Here is an 18,830-nt window from a genome sequence, read left to right as displayed (position 1 = left end):
CACAGAAAGGGATCCAAAAGGGTGACCTCAGGCAGCAGAAAGTGTCACGCAGACAGCAGGGGATGACGAGATGCAGAGGGAGCTGGTGTGAGGCCAGGCCCCTGGGGAGGACAGGGGCATCGAGGAAGGCCCTTCTGCCGAGGTGACACGAGCTGAGCCCTGAATGACCAGAGGCAGCTGAGTGCGGATGGAGAGCAGGGAGAGCCCAGCACCCGGCCCTGCGGAGCCCACCCGCCTCCCAGGCCGCCCTTCTCAGCCCCGCCTTGTTCTCTGAGGGGCAATGCAGGGCAGGCCGTGGTAGGCTCTTGTGGCCCCTCTGTCTGGGACATCCTTGCACTCCAGCCTGACACCTGCACTGCCACCTGTGAGGCCAGCCGTCCAAACCGTGCTCCATGGCACCCCCTGTGCGGCCTGCACCCCCAGCTCGGCCTCCCTCCTGCTGGATTAACCCTCCCTCCCGAGCCCTCCACTTCTGCGTCTGGTTTGTATTTACTTTGGTGCGTATTTTATCAGGCACAGTGGGTGATCTAGATGCACCGCCACTCCCCAACCCCCAGCCCCTGTGCTCCCACAGGAAGGGAAGTCTGTGACTGGGGGCTGTGCCCCCAGGGGGCACAGAGGAAGCCGGCTGCTCTCCTGCAGTCACGACCTTCCCGGAAAGTCGTTTACAGCATTGCCTTGTGTCACAGCAACCGTGCACAAGACGTGGGGTAGGAAGGAGGCAGTATCTCCAAGGAATTCTAAGGGTGGCGGTAATAGCTGTTATTACCCGAGCACAGTCGGCAGCAGCTGTGCCAGCCCTGATTTAGGGGTGCCATGTGCTGCGTCCTCAGAGGCTGCAACGTGGGCATCGGGGGTGGGGGTGGGGGCCGTGCTGCGCTTACAAGGCCCCACAAGATGCAGAACACAGAGGGAAGGCTCTAGGGCTGCCCATGCTGCAGCAGACAAAGAACCAGTGAAGGATGTAGAGGTTACCTTCTAGTTAGTTCTGAAGCACCAGAAACTGGACTGACGCCCCGATGCTCCTTTCAGCACTATTCACAAGAGCCAAGACATGGAGCAACTGAAATGTCCATTGACAGAGGAGTCGATGAAGAAGATGTGGTACATATACCCAATGGAATACTACTCAGCCATAAAAAAGAACACAATAATGCCATTTGCAGCAACCTGGATGGAACTAGAGACTCTCATACTAAGTGAAGTCCATCAGTCACAGAAAGACAAACACCACATGATATCACCTATATGTGGGATCTAATTTTAAAAATGATACAAAAGAGCTTATTTACCAAACAGAAACAGACTCACAGATTTCGAAAGCAAACTTTTGCTTACCAAAGGGGAACACAGGGACAGGGCTAAAGTAGGAGTTTGGGATTAACGATTTACATGCTACAATATATAAAATAGGTAACCAATGAGGACCTGCTGTACAGCACAGGGAACTCTCTTCAATATTCTGTAATAACCAATGTGGGGAAAGAATCTGAAAAAAGAATGGATCCATGGGTGTATATAACTGATTCACTTTGCTGTGCACCTGAAACCAACACAACAATCTGAGTCAACCGAAGTCCTATAATCTAAAAAGAAAGAAAGAAAGACATCAGATTGGGCTGTAGCTCATCATGTGCCCTCTGCCCCTGTGTGCAAGATGAGCACAGGATGCTCCTCGGCAGGGGAGCGGGGGGGCCCTGGAACCCATGGTCTGGAGGCTCCTAACAGACGCTGGGACCCCGCTTCACCGCCCGGCCCCCTCCTCTGCAAAGCGGGGAGGAGGACCGTCCCTGACCAACGCAGCAACAGGCTGGAGACACGAGCAGCTGGGTCCCCGCCAGAGGTCAGGGTCAACCTTCACGATTCACTGCTGCAATTCACAGTGTCACGAAACCTGGCGTCGGAAGCTGGCTCCCCACCTCAACTGGCCTGAACTTGGCCAAAGGACACTTCTGAAAAGTGAGAGCCATTGTCTGCACAGGTTTGGGTACAAATGTGCCGCAGAACAAAGGCCCAGAGGGACCAAACCCACCCCCAGCTAGCCCAGCGCCACGTCCCCTTCACAGCCCGAGTGACAGCTTCTCCGGAAACAGTCTCAGCATATTCCATCCGCAGGACTCAAAACAGACCTGCCCCACCGACAGCCCAGCCAGGGATGGAGGCTCTTGGCTGTCACGCTGTGTCCTGACCCTTCCCCCCACAGACACTAAAGGGGTCGCAGGGCTGAGACCCCACCACAGCAAGGCCTTGTCCCCACGAGGCCATGAGTGATGGGGGGGCACAGGCAAAGGTCGAGTGGGCGACAGCACTGGGGCCACTGGCAGAGGCTCAGAGGGGCAGGTGCTCAAAGGTGCCCCCCCAGGGGAGCTGGGAGGAGACAGGCAGTTAAGGACCTTCCCAGGGCCACGCAGCCCGGCCAGGCCCAGATCAACCTGCTCCGGGGACCCTGCTCCAGGGCAGTGCTGGATCCCGACCCACTCAGCAGTGGGTGCCTTGCGCCAAGGCATTTGCAGTGGTTCCCACGGCCTCACCTCCAATTGGGTGAAAGGCTGTCGACCTCATCGGCTGGGTGGGTGTGATGTGTCGAGAACAGCATCTCCGGGCAGAAGCAGCCCAGGTACCATCTGATACTGACAGGACTTCCCATCTCTCCACGAGGTCCCGAAAGCAAAGAACCGGGGAGGCTCGCAAAGTTAACAGGGGCATCCGTGTCTGTTCCCCAAGTGGCCTGGCCGCCACCCCCCTCCGCCAAGCAGAAGCTGCCGACCGTGCACGAGCAAAGTCCACCGCTGGGCTCTGTGTTACCATCACAACACTGACCTTCCTCTAAATTCCATAGCATAACTCCCAGAAGCGCAAAAAAGGGTTGGTTAATCTGTGCAGACTGTCATCCTGGCTCTTCCTCTGTCCCATTATTTTGAGTCACCTGGCTGCCAGCAGAGGATGGCAGGTAAAGCACCACCCGCCAGGGCAGGGTGTTTTCAGTCCATTATCAGTATTTATATTAGTGACGTATAAGGAAAAATTAATAATTAAAAGTTTTATTGTCATTTTTAATGGGGGATGAAAAGTTCCCTGTTACTACGAATTCTTTTTTTTCTTTCTGTCTTTTTAGGGCCGCACCCATAGCATACGGAGGTCCCCAGGCTAGGGGTCTCACTGGAGATACAGCTGCCGGCCTACGCCACAGCCACATGGAATCTGAGCCACATCTGCGCCTTATACCACAGCTCACGGCAACACCGGATCCTTAACCCACTGAGGGAGGCCAGGGATCGAACCTGCATCCTCATGGATACCAGTCAGGTTCGTTACTGCTGAGCCACAACGGGAACTCCTGTTACTATGAATTCTTAATACCTGCACTTACCAGTGAAGTTGAATTATTTTCATATATTTGTTTAGAAATTTCGCCCCCTTCCTCTTGCACCAGGAATTCCAGGCTGTTTTTGCCCAGTGATCTGCCGGTTTCTGCTGAACACTGGGCTTCATTCTTGAATGATGACATTGTCTAATTCAGTGCATTTTTCTTCCTCTTCTTTTTTGCATTTTGGAACTGTGGCTCATATAAATAATCCACAGAAAGGAAAAAACCCACTGATGCATGGAAATAAGCATTGCATGTAGTTTGATTTTAAAAGTAAAGATTTTGCAGCAGGACTAAAAGTCTGCTGATTGAGGGAGGGAGAAGCAAAGCTATAGAATGTCTGTCCACTCCCTACACACCAGGCCACTGTTAAAAACCAACATTCAAATACTTCGTGGAAGCAGAGAAAGCCCTTCTGACATGATGTGAGGTGGCGAAATCGCTCAGGTGTGTGAAGAGGGGCTCCATTAAAATATATATATATATATATTTACTCACATTTTTTTTTTGTCTTTTTAGGTCCACACCCACAGCATATGAAAGTTCCCAGGCTAGGGGTCAAATCGGAGCTGCCTACATTACAGCCACAGCAATGCCAGATCCAGGTTGCATCTGCCACCTACACCACAGCTCACGGCAATGCCGGATCCTTCATCCACTGAGTGAGACCAAGGATCAACCCGCATCTTCAGGGATGCCAGTCGGGTTCTTAACCTGCTGAGCCACCACAGGAATGGCTACTCACATTTTTAAAGTTAACATCTAGAAATGGATTTGAAATGATGTATTGCAAAGACAAAATTAAGAGTTGAACAAATTAAAGCAATCCCAAGCAAAAAGAACCAACCTGGAGGCATAACCTGCTAGACTTCAGACTATACTACAAAGCTACAGTAATAGAACCAGTATGGCACTGGCACATAGGTCAATGGAATAGAAGTGAGAGCCCAGAAACAAACTGACCCCCTAAAGTCAATTAATCTATGACAAAGGAGGCAAGAATACACAATAGGGAAAAGAGCATTTTCAGCAAGTGGTGCTGGGAAAACTGGACAGCCACTTGTAAGTTAAGGAGATTAGAACACTCCCTCACTGGACGTATACAAAAATAAACTCAAAATGGTGTAAAGGCCTAATTTTAAGACCTGAAACCATAAAACTCCTAGAAGAGAATGTAAGCAGAACCCTCTTAGATATACGTCATAGCACTATTTTCTTGGGTCTGTCTCCTAAGGCAAAAGGAATAAAGGCAGAAAGAAACAAATGGGACCTAATTAAAATCGTTGGCACAGCAAAGGAAACCATCAACAAAATGAGAAGACAACACACAGAACTGGAAGAAATATTTGCAAATGATACGGCTGACAGGGAGTTAACACCCAAACTATACCAACAGCTCATACAACTCAATATCAAAAAAATCAAACAACCCAACCAAAAAATGGGCGGAAGACGTCAATAGACTTTCTCCAAAGACGACGTGCAGATGGGCAACAGGCACATGAGAAGATGCTTGATGTTGCTGTTTTTATTCGATTTTTGTTGGTCTTTTGAGCACCATGCCCACGGCATATGGAGGTTCCTAGGCTAGGGGTCAAATTGGAGCTGCAGCTGCTGGTCTACACCACAGCCACGGCCATGCCAGATCCAAGCCACATCTGCAACCTATACCACAGCTCACGGCAATACCAGGTCCGGAACCCACTGAGTGAGGCCAGGGATCAAATCTGTGTTCTCATGGATGCTAGTCGGGTTCGTTACCACTGAGCCACGGCAGGAACTCTCGAACACTGCTAATTTTTAGAGAAACGCAAATCAAAACCACAATGAGGTATCACCTCACACCAGTCCGAATGGCCATTAATTAAAAGTCCACAAACAATCAGTATTAGAGAGGGCGTGGAGAAAAGGGGACCCTCCTACTCTGTTGGTGGGAATGTAAATTGGTGCAGCCACTATGAACAGTACAGAGGTCTCTTAAAAAACAAAAAAGAGAACTACCATATGATCCAGCATTCCTACTCCTGGGCATGTGGCAAAAACTCCAATTCAAAAAGATACATGACACAAGACTGGGAAGCAACCTACTTGTCCATCAACAGATAAATGGCTTGAGAAGACGTAAGATGTGATGTGTCCACACACACACACACACACACACACTCTGGAGTATTATTCAGCCATAAAAAGAATGAAGTACTGACATTGGCAGCAGTGTAGATGGACCTAGAGATTTTTTAATTTTTTAATTTTTTTGTCTTTTTGCCATTTCTTGGGCCGCTCTCACGGCATATGGAGGTTCCCAGGCTAGGGGTCCAATCAGAGCTGTAGCCACCCGCCTACATCACAGCCACAGCAACGCGGGATCTGAGCCGCATCTGCAACCTACACCACAGCTCACGGCAATGCCGGATCCTTAACCCACTGAGCAAGGGCAGAGATCGAACCCGCAACCTCATGGTTCCTAGTCGGATTCGTTAACCACTGCTCCACGACGGGAACTTCTAGAGATTATTAATGCTTAGTGAAATAAGTCAGAGAGAGAAAGACAAGCACTATATGATACCACTTATATGTGGAATCTAGAAAATAATACAGAAGTTCCCATCGTGGCTCAGTCAATGAATCTGACCAGTATCCGTGAGGACGCAGGTTCGGTCCCTAGCCTTGCTCAGTGGGTTAAGGATCCGGTGTTGCTGTGAGCTGTGGTGTAGGTCGCAGATGCGGCTCAGAACTGCCATTGCTGTGGCTGTGGGGTAGGCCGGTGGCTACAGCCCCAATTCGACTCCTAGCCTGGGAACTTCCATATGCTGCTGGTACAGCCTTAGAAAGACAAAATAATAATAATAGTAATAAATAAAAATAAATAAGAAGTAAAAAATAATAGAAATGACTGTATTTACAAAGCAGAAACAGACTCCCAGACATAGAAAACAAACTTGTGGTTACCAAAGGGGGAGAGGGAGAAGGGCAGAGACAAATTGGGGGGTTCACAGATACACACTAATATATACATAAAGCAGATAAACTGCAAGGACCTACTGTGTGGCACAGGGAATTATCCCCACTATCTTGTAACAACCTATAATGGAGTATGATCTGCAAAAATACAGAATCACCAGGCTGTACACCGAAAATTAACACAATGTGGTAAATCAACTATACTTCAATTTACAAAAAGAATACTACCAGAGCTTCCGGAGAGCTACACTATGGAATGCAACGTAAGTGAAAGAATTATTACGTGGCATGATCAATAAATATGAGACTTCCTCTTTCCAAAAAAAGAAAAGAGTTGAGGAAATGAAGGCCAAGGTCGTACAACAGAAGGTCAAACACAGACACACAGCCCAAATGACACAACCCAGCTGCAACAGGTAGAGGTACACTTGGCTCTGAGCTTCCTGGTGGGCAAGGCAAAATCAGAAACAAACTTAACTACCAAACGTGCATTCTCCTTAAGACGCTAACTATTCTGTGGCATCTGTTCCACAGAAATAGTTTGTTTTGATCCTGAGGCTCAGAAGACAGGTCATGAAGAAGGGGACAGGAGGCAGCAGTGACACAGGAGAGAAGGGTTCTGTTAAAATACAGATTCCTATTCACGGGATTGGCGCGTGGTCTGGGAATCTGTGTTTTCACGCTCCCTGGTGATCTGGATGGGCACTCAGGTGTGGGAAGTGGTGTGGTTCAGATGAGCAGCTACCCCCGGCCCCACCGTTAAGAGCATCCACCCTGGAGGGCTCTCGAAAAGCCCCGAGGAGGTAAGATGCACAGAGCACATAGCAGGAAGCTGGTACCCAGAAGGCATGAAATAAATGTTAGCAGCGACCATTTTTAATAACTTCGCTTTTCTGTCCCTCTTAGATGATGCCTACAAGGTTGGATTCCAGCCACCCAGGATAAGCTGGGCTCCTACCCAGCACTGCAGGTCGGGAATAGGGAAATTGGCGAATTATTTATCGGAATCTGTTATGAGGCAATCTTCCACGCTGTGCAATGAAGGCTCAAAACTTCCTAAAGCAGTGGCTTCCTTTCTAGCAACTGAGTCACTTTTTTTTCCTGCAAAGCCCAGGCCAACTAAGGTTTCTGTATTTTTCAAAACTCTGCATCCGCAGAACGGAGACCCTGCTCTCGGCCCCGGTTTTCCTGGGACTTCAGCTGAAAGAAAGTACCAGACTAAGGCTCGGTCCAGCCAGCCAGCCCTGTGCTTATAAGGCATGTCAGCCTCCACGCCATGCTCAGAGGCATCGAGCCTTCTCCTCAAGATTCTGCAGATTCCAAAGCAAGCACGGGGGATGGGAGCAGCAGCACACAACCTTTTTTTTTCCCCCCCTAGGAATTTGTGTTTTCCTGGAGCCCTGAATGGTGGCAGCCTGTTCTGGATGCAGCAGAACACCCTGTACGAAAGGACCAGCTCGAGGATCATTTAACATATGCCAGCTCCCAGCTCCTGGAGGACACCACCGCTGAGCATTAATCAGCTTCCACGATGTCGTCCCCGGGCAGGGGGCACCCAAGGGAGATTTAATAGAAGGTTCGTGCATCCCTCCACTGTCTCCAGGCAGATGACACCACGGTCACGGATAAGCACAACGTATCATCATTAACAGCTATGCTTACACTCCTTGGCCCTCCAGGCGCAGCTCACTGACCTAGCCTGGCCTGCTGGGCGGCCTGCGCCCCTGCTCAGGTGACAAGGGACCATACAGCAGCTGCTCTGCCCCTCTGAGCACCTCCTGTGGGGATGCACTTCTACCTGTCGTGCAGGGACTGACCTGGAACCTTCCAAAGGGCCCTGGGAGGAAGGTGCTGCCAAGCACGGTGTCCGGGCCAGGGCGAGATTCAGAGGTGGCGGTGCTGGCCCAAGCCCACAGGGCTGTGACGGAAAGGCTGGGATTCGAACCCGCCCGTCTACATTTCCCCAAAGCCCGTGGCCGGCCGACGGCCCCTCTCTGGATGTTTTCCCTAACTACAGGGTTAAAGACGTGAGGTATTTCGCTCTGAGGCCCAGAGTGTTGGCCGGAGGCCTGACTGCGCCCTGATGGAAGCCACACCAAGAAGAGAAAATGCAAAGCAGAGACTCAGATACGCCAGGCACGGAGGCCACCTCCCAGGACCCCCTGCACCTGCGGCCCCGCCTGGTGCTCTCGGGGACCGCCCGCGGCCTGATTCCCAGTCCGTGAGCTGTGTGATCCTGGGCAAGTTCCTTACCCTGTCTCATCAAGCCTTCGTTTTCTCGTCCGTATAACCAGAGACAATGACAACACCTACTCTATCGGTGCCTGTGAAGATGACACAAAGGAAAGGAAGCAAAACTTACTGCTACCGCCCGAGCTCTGCACTTAAAAGTAAAAGCTGTCATCTGATCCCTTTGCAGTGCACTCAGATGCTGAATTATAATGCTGGACCCTTGAAACCCTTAATAACAACAAGAAGAAAGCTGTCAGACATCCTTATGGGTTTCCCTTGAGTGGTGGGCGCACAGTAGGTTGGGAGTGTTCCAGTAATTTTCCAGGCACAGAACCTTAGGTCAGTAACACTCTGTAGGTACATCTCCACGGGCGGTAAAGGTGAGTTGGGCTCCTGTACAGAAAGGCGGCGACAGTCACCGGGGGCTATAGTCCGCCACGCTGACTCCACCGGCACATGAATCCGCAGGGCCAGCACAAAGACTCAGGGGACCCTGTGACCCCTGCGGCAGAAAAGCCCTAGAGGCGCCCCAAAGACAAACAGTAAAGGTCTGGAGATTAAAAAAATAAACAAACCAAAAACGCCAACTGCATTTGAGGATACGGTGGATGGTGCGTCACCATGGCAACCAGAGGCTGAATTATTCAGCAAGTGATGGCAGAAGAATCTCTGAAAGGAGGCAAAGCAAAGACAAAGGATCCAATTAAGCCTCGTCTGCAGGGAAACAAACTGCCATCCTGGGACGCGATTTCCCAACCACGGAACTCTCCGTGCCTGATTCTGGGGATACGTTTCCGCTTTTCAACACGATGACACACGTCCAAGGAGCCACCACGTTCCAGCCCAGGGTTTAAAATTAGTTACAGACTCAGTGAGTGATGGAGGAAATCCAGACCAGGGGTCTGTGCTCTGGGAACCTCTTCATGAGGGGCCCTGGGAGACCCTCGGCCGTGGCTTCCGGTCACCCCACCTTCGCCCACCTCCCTCTGCCCTGGGAGGCAGGGTGTGGTCCCCAGAGTTGTCTGATATCAAGCGTCATGGGGATAATTTTGTTTTTCTTGAATCACATGTACTACAATGTTTTTCTTTCATTTTAGGGCCACGCCCACGGCATATGGAGGTTCCCAGACTAGGGGTCAAATCCGAGCTGCAGCTGCCGGCCTACACCACAGCCACAGCATTACCAGATTCGAGTTGAGCCTGTGACCTACACACACCACAGCTCACGGCCACCCCGGATCCTTTAACTCACTGAGCGAGGCCAGGGATCAGACCTGCATCCTCATGGATGCTAGCCAGATTTGTGTCCGCTGAGCCACAACGGGAATTCCTAATTTTTCTTTAGTTCACTCAATATTCTATTTTGAAAGAGAACTTGGTTTGTTTAGCAAATAGAAAACCATTCTCGACCGGCATGGTTAGAAGATAACTGCAAAAGTAATGCAGGTAAAAGTAAGGGTTTTTTTTGGCTTCTGGACAGGGAAAGATGTTTTAAAACACGAACAAATAGTGTGAACCATAGCGCATCGGGGCTGTGAAATTTTGTCACCATTGGGCCGCTGCTCGTGTTCGTATGGTTTCACAGCTGTACCCACTCACCACGTGTTGGCTTTGGCTGCGTCAGGGCAACAACAGAGTTGTGTGGTCATAGCAGACGCAGTGGAGTCCCCAGAGCCGGAAATATTCAGTCTCTGGTCTTTCACAGGAAAAGTCTGGGGACACCTGAAGTATCTGATTGACAACCTGATGAACTTAACAATGAAACCACTTGCACAGCAAAGGAAAGCCAGAAGCACCTGACAGTACTGAGCCCAGAAGACAGAGGAGAGGGGAATCGCACAGACTGGAAAGGACTGGAAGCTGCAATTTCCAGAGTAAACTCCTAAAATCATCACGAGAAAGAAGAACCAGGTAAAGTATATAAAAAGAACAGAAGAAACCAAAAAGAAATAAACGCAGAAAAAGAGGAGTTCCCGTCGTGGCGCAGTGGTTAACAAATCCAGCTAGGAACCATGAGGTTGCGGGTTCGATCCCTGGCCTTGCTCAGTGGGTTAAGGATCCTGCATTGGTGCAAGCTGCAGTGTAGGTCACAGATGTGGCTCAGATCCTGTGCTGCTGTGGCGGTGGTGTAGGCTGGCAGCTGCAGCTCTGATTCGACCCCTAACCAGGGAACTCCCATAAGCCACAGGTGCGGCCCTAGAAGTCAAAATAAAAATTAAAAAAAAAAAGAAAAAGGAACTTCAATCTCACTAGAAACAAGAGACAGAGAACCCAGCCTCTGGGGAAGGCATATGCCAGCCACCTGATGACAACAAGGATACCGTAAGACACTAAGCCTGGAGGGCCAGCACATCCCCTTGGCCATGGGATGGGCTTAGGGACCAGCATGTGATCCAAACTTGGCCAACAGCCCCTTGCATCCCCTTGGGCCAAGGTGATTGATTAAGGACTGGGTGCCTGCCCCCGGGCAATTGAATCAGACTCGATCCTGGAGCTTTTCCTGAGGAGGAAAGAGTACTTATCTTTCTGCTGCTCCTATGTAAGCCTGGAGCTTCCCAGGCAAGGACGTGGAATGGGACAGTCAAGAGAGTGAATCCATACAGAGCAAAGCAGAGTCCAGAAACAGCAATAGAGAAATTCCAGTCAATGCCATGTACAGCACCTGGATCAAGGCATGCCTGAAGCATACACAAATGTTGTGAGCCCTAGTGTCCTGGCATGTCACTGTTATTCAGCAGATGGCCTGTGTACCAGTGAAAAGAAAGGGGAAGTTTACAAAGAGGTGGAGGTGACAGAGAGGATCCAAACAGACCATCCATCATGACTCCAGCAGGTAGGCAGGAAGCTTTATTAACGATGCCCCCTTTCCCTGTGGCTTTTCCTTTGAGCTTCAGAATACCCAGGTGGACAGACAAGAAGACCAGCTCTTCTTCTTTATTTAAAAAACAACAACAACAAAAAACTAAGAGCATCAGACCCAGGATGACCATGGATTTGGATGACTGAACACAAGGCAATGCTGACTTAGGAAAATGAACGTTATTGGGTCCCTGGGGCTCTATAGACCCTATAGCTTCTTCTTGGTACCTCCGCAGTGACTACTGTTGGGGAAGCACTGATTCTCCTGTTCTTCACTTTTCATGCCGGATCTGGGGGTCCAGAGAGAGGCAGGCGCTACCAGTCGTCAGCCAGTGCTGGGACTGCACTCCGGGGGTCCTGTCCCACCCTGACCAGAAGCCATCACGGCAGCCTGTGGTCCAGACCAGAACTGGGGGCCTTGCTCACAGGCAGAGGCTGACAGGGCCACCTTGAAGCATCAGCCATCATAGTCCTGATTGTGGTGGTGGCACCGAGTCCCCCACGTCACCCTAGGACGTTGAGATGCTGCCCGTCATCTCCCCTGGCCCAAGGTCACACACTCCTTGCACTGCACCAGCAACTCCCTGAGAAATCCAAGCACCATCCTGCCCAGTGTGGGCGAGGTCTGGCCACAGGGGTCCATGCAGACCCCCCACAGCCCACCAAGGACCCCTCCAGCTGCAGTGGGGACCAGGGGCCAACGCCAGGTGTGACACACCCCACGTGGCTGCAAAGTGGGCGGTCCCAGCACCCTCAGGTTCCTCCCACACCTTTGTGACTACAGTGGCACCTCCCCAAAGGGGCCCCAAGGTACCCGAGGTGCCAGAGGAGGAAAGATCTCACAGTTACAGGACAAAGTCCCACACCCCCTCTTGCAGAACCATGGGGGTTTAATCACATTAAAGGTTCTGACAAGTCCAGCAGCAAATAAACCGCTTGTGCGATGGTTTCCCTAACTCCCTTGACCATGGAGAGCCCGTTCACCCTGACGGCGGACGTCACACTAGGTGGGACATCCCTTTAGGAAATGCTTGTCCCCAGCCTTTTCTGCAGGGGAGCTCTGAGAGGTCACGCCTGTGGCAGGGCCTGACCTCCGCGCTGGGGCCCCAGTACTGTGCTGGCTTCCTTGGCCCTGCCCTTCCTACTGCCCCCGGCTGTGCTGCCTGTGTTCCAGCATCTCATCTGTACCGAGCCCCAGAGTGGGTACCAGCCGCACAGAAGAGGTCTGAGCCTGCTCTCCCGGAACCCGCGCTCTCAGGCGCGGTCAGCCTCGCTCCCCGCAGCCTATCTCCAGCAGCGCCTCGGCGCCCGCTCCTCATGCGAGTAAAATCAGCCTTTGTTGAGGGACCAGATGCAGGCGGATAAGTGCTTGGTGGGTCCGACAATCTCACTGCCATCGGGCTAAGAAGGTCCAAAGGGAGAAGGTCCCCAACCCCGTGGAAATCAGGGGATTCACTCAAATCCTGCCCCGCCCGAGTCTGACCCAGGTCTGGGGGGAGGCCTGTTCTGGGTTCAAAGCCACAGGTAACCACAGGCACCTTGACAGCCGTCTGGGCCGTGGGCACCCTCACCACGCGAGCCGAGCCGAGCCGAGGCAGGAGGAGGGGCTGCAAGGACCGGCCCTGGGCCTCCCCAGCCACCACCAGCCCTGGGGGTTCCTGCACCCCTACTGTGCGCCAGAGCCCTGCAATGTGCCTTCCTTACCGAATCCCCCCAAACTCACAACGACCGGAGCGCTTTATAGATGAGAAAACTAAGACCCGGGGAGGTAAGGCCACGGGTCCACCCCCACCCCAGGGGACACTTGGCAATTACGATACACTTGGTTGTCACAGCTGGCGGGGGGGATGAGCATCTCTAGGGTAGAGGCCAGAGACGCTGCTAAATATCCCGCCACACACAGGCCACCCAATCACAGAGTCACCCAAACAGCAGCAGCGCCAAGCCCGGGAGATCCGTTCCTCCAGGTGCGGCCAGAGACCAGCAGCACCGGCAGCCCCGGGGCTTGGCCCAAACGCAGGCCTTATGAGATTTCTGTGTCCACTGCTTTCCCACTGGCCCCCAGGGGCATTCAGCCATGTCTGGGGACAGCGTAGGCTGTCACAGGGGACATAAGGTGCGGAGGCCAGGGAGGCTGCCCAGCATCCGACAGCGCCATGGACGGGGCCCACAGCGAAGAACCGTCTGGTCCCCAGCACTGACAGTGGTGATGGCGGGCGGGGGACGTCACGGGGCGGGAAGGGTGGGGTGGCAGAGGGGTCTGGCCTCAGCCTCTGCCCGTGTCTACACAGGCTACTTACTTGGAGAGCTTCAGTTCAATCTGCTGCCGGATTTCCTGCCTCTCCTCGTCCGTCCTCCTGGGGAAGATGTTTCTGTCTTCTAGTTCCTGCTTGCTGGGCCGGTTCCTCAGCTTCACTGCCAGCAGCTCCTTCTTGCATTTCCTCGGCAGGGTTCCTAAGAGAGCCGTTCAGAGGCAGAGAGAAAACAGGTGTCAGTGAGGCGCTGGCTGTCAGTGTAGCCCCCCACCCCCCGCCGCAGGACAGAATCTGGACCTGAACGCCAGGGGCAGGTCCAGCAGCTGTGGTGCCTCCAGCGAATGGTGGGCAATGCGCCTGCCTTCCTAAAGCCCCCCACCCGCAGCCACGCCTGCCACGGGTGGGGGATCAATTATGCATCTGGGGTCTCCAGGGACAGACCTGGTTGGCACCTATTGCCCAGGGTGACTATCAATAGGTCCATTTTTCTTTCAAAAGTGTCCACGTTCAGATAAAAAATTACAGTTAACTTTACCCATAGCGGCCCTCCCCCCGACTCTCCCTCCCGCCTCCCCCCACTGCCCCCCACCCCCCGCCATGCGGGTCTCCTTTCGCGCCTGGAACATCCCAACTCAGGATCTCAGCACCGTTGTCTTTCCATCGCCCGCCACCCTGCTCCGTTTGCACCACCGGGGCTGGCCACCTCCTGAGCCCCGCCGCTGGCCTTGAACCCTGTTCTCAACAGCCCAAGCGATTCTCCAGTCACCATCACCCGCCCTACGAATTCTCCCCTCATCTGGTCTCTTTCTCCCTCGCGAGTTGATCATTCGTCTCCTCCACTAGCCTTTGAGTCCAACAAGAGTCTGTTCTGCTGGTCCAGGAACAGTGCTGACATTGCAGGTTATCAAGGAATATGGTGAGGCTGACATTGACCTCATCTCTCCACACGCCCAGAATCAGCCAAGGGACATCAGGGCGCGTGTAAGATCTCAAGGAACGATGCTTATATTGGTTTGAGCAGAAATGGGGGTTGGCTGCATTCGCGGGCAGAGGAGGGTCATTCTCCAGGGTGCCAGGAGATGGCTCTGAGTTTTCTGAATGAGGGAGTCCCGACGTGCCCCCCCCCCGACAACCCCGCCACCAAGTGCAGATGACAACTGGCGAGAAACTCCAAAGTATAAGGTCGGTTGCGGTTTTGCAGGGTGGGGTTTTGCCGGTTGACTAGGGGTTGGGTTTAAATCTTGGGGCCCAAACCACCATCCAACAGGGCCATGCACGCAGGTGGAGGCAAACTTCATTTCACAAGAAAAACGACTCCCCAAGAAAGTCAGTTTGTGTGGGATGCAGAATACACAGCAAGAAGTATGTCTCTAACCTGCCAGTTGAGCAGGAATTTGCCATAAAGATATTAACAGTTGGACTTGGGGAGTTCCCATCGTGGCACAGTGGTTAACGAATCCTACCAGGAACCATGAGGTTGTGGGTTCGACCCCTGCCCTTGCTCAGTGGGTTAACCATCCGGCGTTGCCGTGAGCTGTGGTGTAGGTTGCAGACGCGGCTCAGATCCCGTGTTGCTGTGGCTCTGGCGTAGGTCAGCGGCTACAAGCTCCGATTCGACCCCTAGCCTGGGAACCTCCATATGCTGTGGGAGCGGCCCAAGAAATGGCAAAAAGACCGGAAAAAAAAAAAAAAACAAACAGTTGGACTCAACTGAGGCTTGGATTTCTCATATGAACCTGTTTGCTGTGTTTTATAGAGAAAGAGAAAAATAGTGACCCCCAAAACCATTTCAGCAAGGGCTCCAGCCTGATTTTGTTTTAATAGCATTCTAAACGATCAGAATGCTGTGTTTATAGAGTCATAAAAAGCTTGAAGCAGCCACATGCATTGTTCAGTTGGTCTCTCCCGCATGTTCTGGGGGAAACGGGAAGCTAAGCCGGCGTTTGGGAGTGGGTGGGGCTCTCGAAGTTCTCGGGGGACAAATCCCTTGTGGATGTCAAGGGTCTGATGTGTGGCGAGAGGGATTGCCATTTTCGGACGCGTGTAATAGCGTCACCATAACACTACACTGGGTGTGGTTTAATCTTTTTAGCTTTTGATAAAGAACATCCTTAAGCCCACTGCAAATGTCTCAGGCTTGCCCTTACACACTCTAATCATACTTGTTCTTAAGCGAGAAAGATCCTTCCACCAGAGGTTTCCAGAGGTAATGAGAATTCATCCCGCATGAAGCCTCTGGGCTCAGAGCAAGGAATTCTCCTCTGCTTATTAATCCAGCCTCTGTGACCACAACATGAGCACCCAGTAGGGCCACACTGAAAGCTCCTGGGGCGCTCCCATCATGGCTCAGCAGCTACAAACCCGACCAGTGTCCATGAGGATGGGGTTCGATCCCGGGTCTCGCTCAGGGGGTCAGGGATCTGGCATTGCTGTGGGCTGAGATGTAGGCCGGCAGCTGCAGTTCCAAATGGACTCCAGCCTGGGAACTTCCATATGCTGCAGGTTCAGCCCTAAAAAAGCAAAAAAAAAAAAAAAAAAAAAAAAAAGAAAAAAGAAAGAAAACTCCTGGGCTGTCAGTCTTCCCGAGGCATCAGGTTACTAGGTTTTGCTACTTAAAAGCCAGAAAAGGACATTTCCAGACAAATAACTTAAAATGAGGGCTTTTGCATGAACTTGAACAGCACTTCTACCCACATGACAGAATTAACCTAAATGAGCACGTGACCCAGAGCACACGTCTACCACAGGCAGGATGGGTACAAGCTGAGAAACGGGGGCCAGGAAACTTCCTGTCCCCAGGGGCAGGGAGCAGACCACCCTCTCCCCAGATGCTCCCCCAAACATGCTGTGGGCCCAGAAACCACACTTCTAAGAGTCTGCCTCCCAAAACAAAGGCGACAAGCACCCCAACACATAGTATGTTCATCCAGCCTTATTTATGAAAGGAAAAAATTAAACAGCCGGAACGGCCAACAAGACAGCCCTTGTTCACAGAAGGTGATTCTGTATCATCTGAGAATTGCGGACTAAGAAGAACGATGGTGCATACGCCACTGAGGGACAAAAAGACATTCAGGACATGTTGCTAAGAGAAGCAACTTGTAGGAAGGATGTATAAGATGCATATCAGCATACCTGTATATGTGCTTGCATCTCATATTGTAAGAATATATAGTCTTATAAACTGGCAACAGAAACGCCAGGAATTGATTTTACTTATTAAGCTTGGTTGTCCGTACTTTATTTTTTTTTATCATAAACACAGTTTCCTTGGATAAAAAGTAATTATTTAAAAAGAACGAACTGGATTCCCGCTGTGGTGTAACAGGATGGGCAGCGTCTCCAGCGCTGGGACGCAGGTTCCATGGGGCCCGGCACAGTGGGTTGAGGATGCGGCGTTGCTGTGGCTGTGGCTCCGATCTGATCCCTGACCCGGGAACTTCCATATGCCGCAGGATGCCCCCAAAAACCAAAAAAACAGAAAAGAAAAAGAAGGAACTTTGTGGAGAGAGGGTGAAGAAGTCACTGCACGATTCAACAAGGAAACTGCAAAAATTATCGGGCTCTTTTTCAGAACTCTGTGAAGTAACCCCAGGGCTGCAGCACAGGGAGTATTAATTAACTCAAGAAAAAGTAGGCTGAATTTCAGTAAGAAGGTGTTGCTCCGTCCAGCCGCCTGCCCCTCTCTCCAGCCCTGTGGCAGCGCTGAAGCAGTCTGCTCTCTCATGAAGACCAGGGGCCTGGAAGCCCCCAGAGGGAAGGGAACAGGCCTCTGACCTGTCACTGGAACCCTCAGGTCCCCACTGCGAGGCTGCCTGCTTTGGGTCTGACCCAGAGCTGGCCCGGCGGGAAGGGCCCTCTCCCAGGGGCATTGCTCCAGAACGGTAACGGCGCAGGACCCTCATATTTCTTGACACCAGTCTTGCTCAATAGACTGGAGAGTTCTTTCCCGGCAAAAGCCAATAAAAAGCAATGCACAGGGCAAAAAATTCAGTCAATTAAAAGGAAGACCTTGATGTTAGCAGAGCCAGTTCAAGTGCAGCCAATGCTGGAGAGATTTTCCAGTGCACAGGGCTCAGGAGGCAGGGTGGGCAATGCTGGCTCTTCTCCCAGGACCCAGCGCAGCCCAGACAGCTGCTGACCTCAGGGCTCGGGCTCCACCTCACCAAGTGGGGGGCAGGCTCCCGGGCTCCACCCAGGCCGACCCACCAGCAAGGGTGGGACTCAGAACATCCACGCTCTTCCTTGTGAAAGGCTCCCTTCTCTCTCCCCACGCACCACACTGGCCAGCGTCCTCCCACCTCCATGGCCACATCTCAGCCGTCCGCTGGCTCTTCATCACCTCCCCTCTGGATGTGGGTGCACCCAGGACTCAGTTCTCAAACCCCTCTGTCCACACTTGCTTTCTAGGGGATCTCCAGCCCATGACACTACAAGTCCACTGCTGCGGGCTCCGAATCTCCCTCTCTAGCCATGTCCTCTCTCCTGAATCTGCACCACATCTTCTGCTCCCTTCAGGAGGTCTCCCCTAGGGTCCCCATGAGGCATCTCAAACTCAGCCCTTCCCACAACTGAGCTCCTCTTTTCCTGCTGAAGTGCCAACAGGTTAAGCGACAGAGCCAATATGCACACCCAGGGCTGACCCCGGCATCCACCCTTGGCTGTGACCTCACGGATCTGCTAAGTTCAGTAAGGCACCATCTATAATGCGCCTGTCACACACCTGGCCCCCAAGAGCAGAAACCAGGAGGCACACCCCGCTGAGCTCGCTCAGGGGAGGGAGGCAGACGTGAAAACAAGCACCTGGAATGATCTGAAACTTGTCATGTGTGTTCCTCTTGCTCATCCTCCCAACGCATCCTAATTGTCTGTTTGTGTGGCTCTTCCCTAACCGCAGTCATTATCCAAGCTCGAAACATTTTCGCGCGATGGAGGAAAACAAATCTGATGAGCTCATCCATAGAGAAGACTCTGCCTTGCTCATTCTTCCCCTGAACAAACTCGGGAAATGTCTGCTGAATTGCACACAGCAGGGAAGAGCGAATAGGCCACGTGGGGAAGGGGGCTTGAGGTCACCATCAAGGAAGGCTTCCTGGAGGAAGCAGCCTCTGAGCTGGGACCTGAAGAGAGTCCCTCCTGGGGACACGTCACATCAG

The 18,830-nt window shown here is 52.2% G+C and overlaps 1 protein-coding gene across 2 annotated transcripts in view; it reads right to left on the bottom strand.

Annotated features, from left to right (window-relative positions):
* PHACTR3 (phosphatase and actin regulator 3) overlaps nt 1–18,830 on the bottom strand; it is a 216,485-nt gene that overhangs the window by 29,539 nt on the left and 168,116 nt on the right. For both annotated transcript variants that reach the window (XM_005673064.3, NM_001110176.1), the window contains one exon: nt 13,720–13,873. In XM_005673064.3, coding sequence (XP_005673121.1) covers nt 13,720–13,873 — 154 coding nt within the window. The remainder of the gene's footprint in view (nt 1–13,719; nt 13,874–18,830) is intronic.

The sequence above is a fragment of the Sus scrofa genome, chromosome 17, assembly GCF_000003025.6.
Source record: "Sus scrofa isolate TJ Tabasco breed Duroc chromosome 17, Sscrofa11.1, whole genome shotgun sequence".
Lineage (NCBI taxonomy): Eukaryota > Metazoa > Chordata > Mammalia > Artiodactyla > Suidae > Sus > Sus scrofa.
The sequence above is the reverse complement of the archived record's forward strand: the minus strand, read 5'-3'. Positions and strand labels throughout refer to the sequence as shown.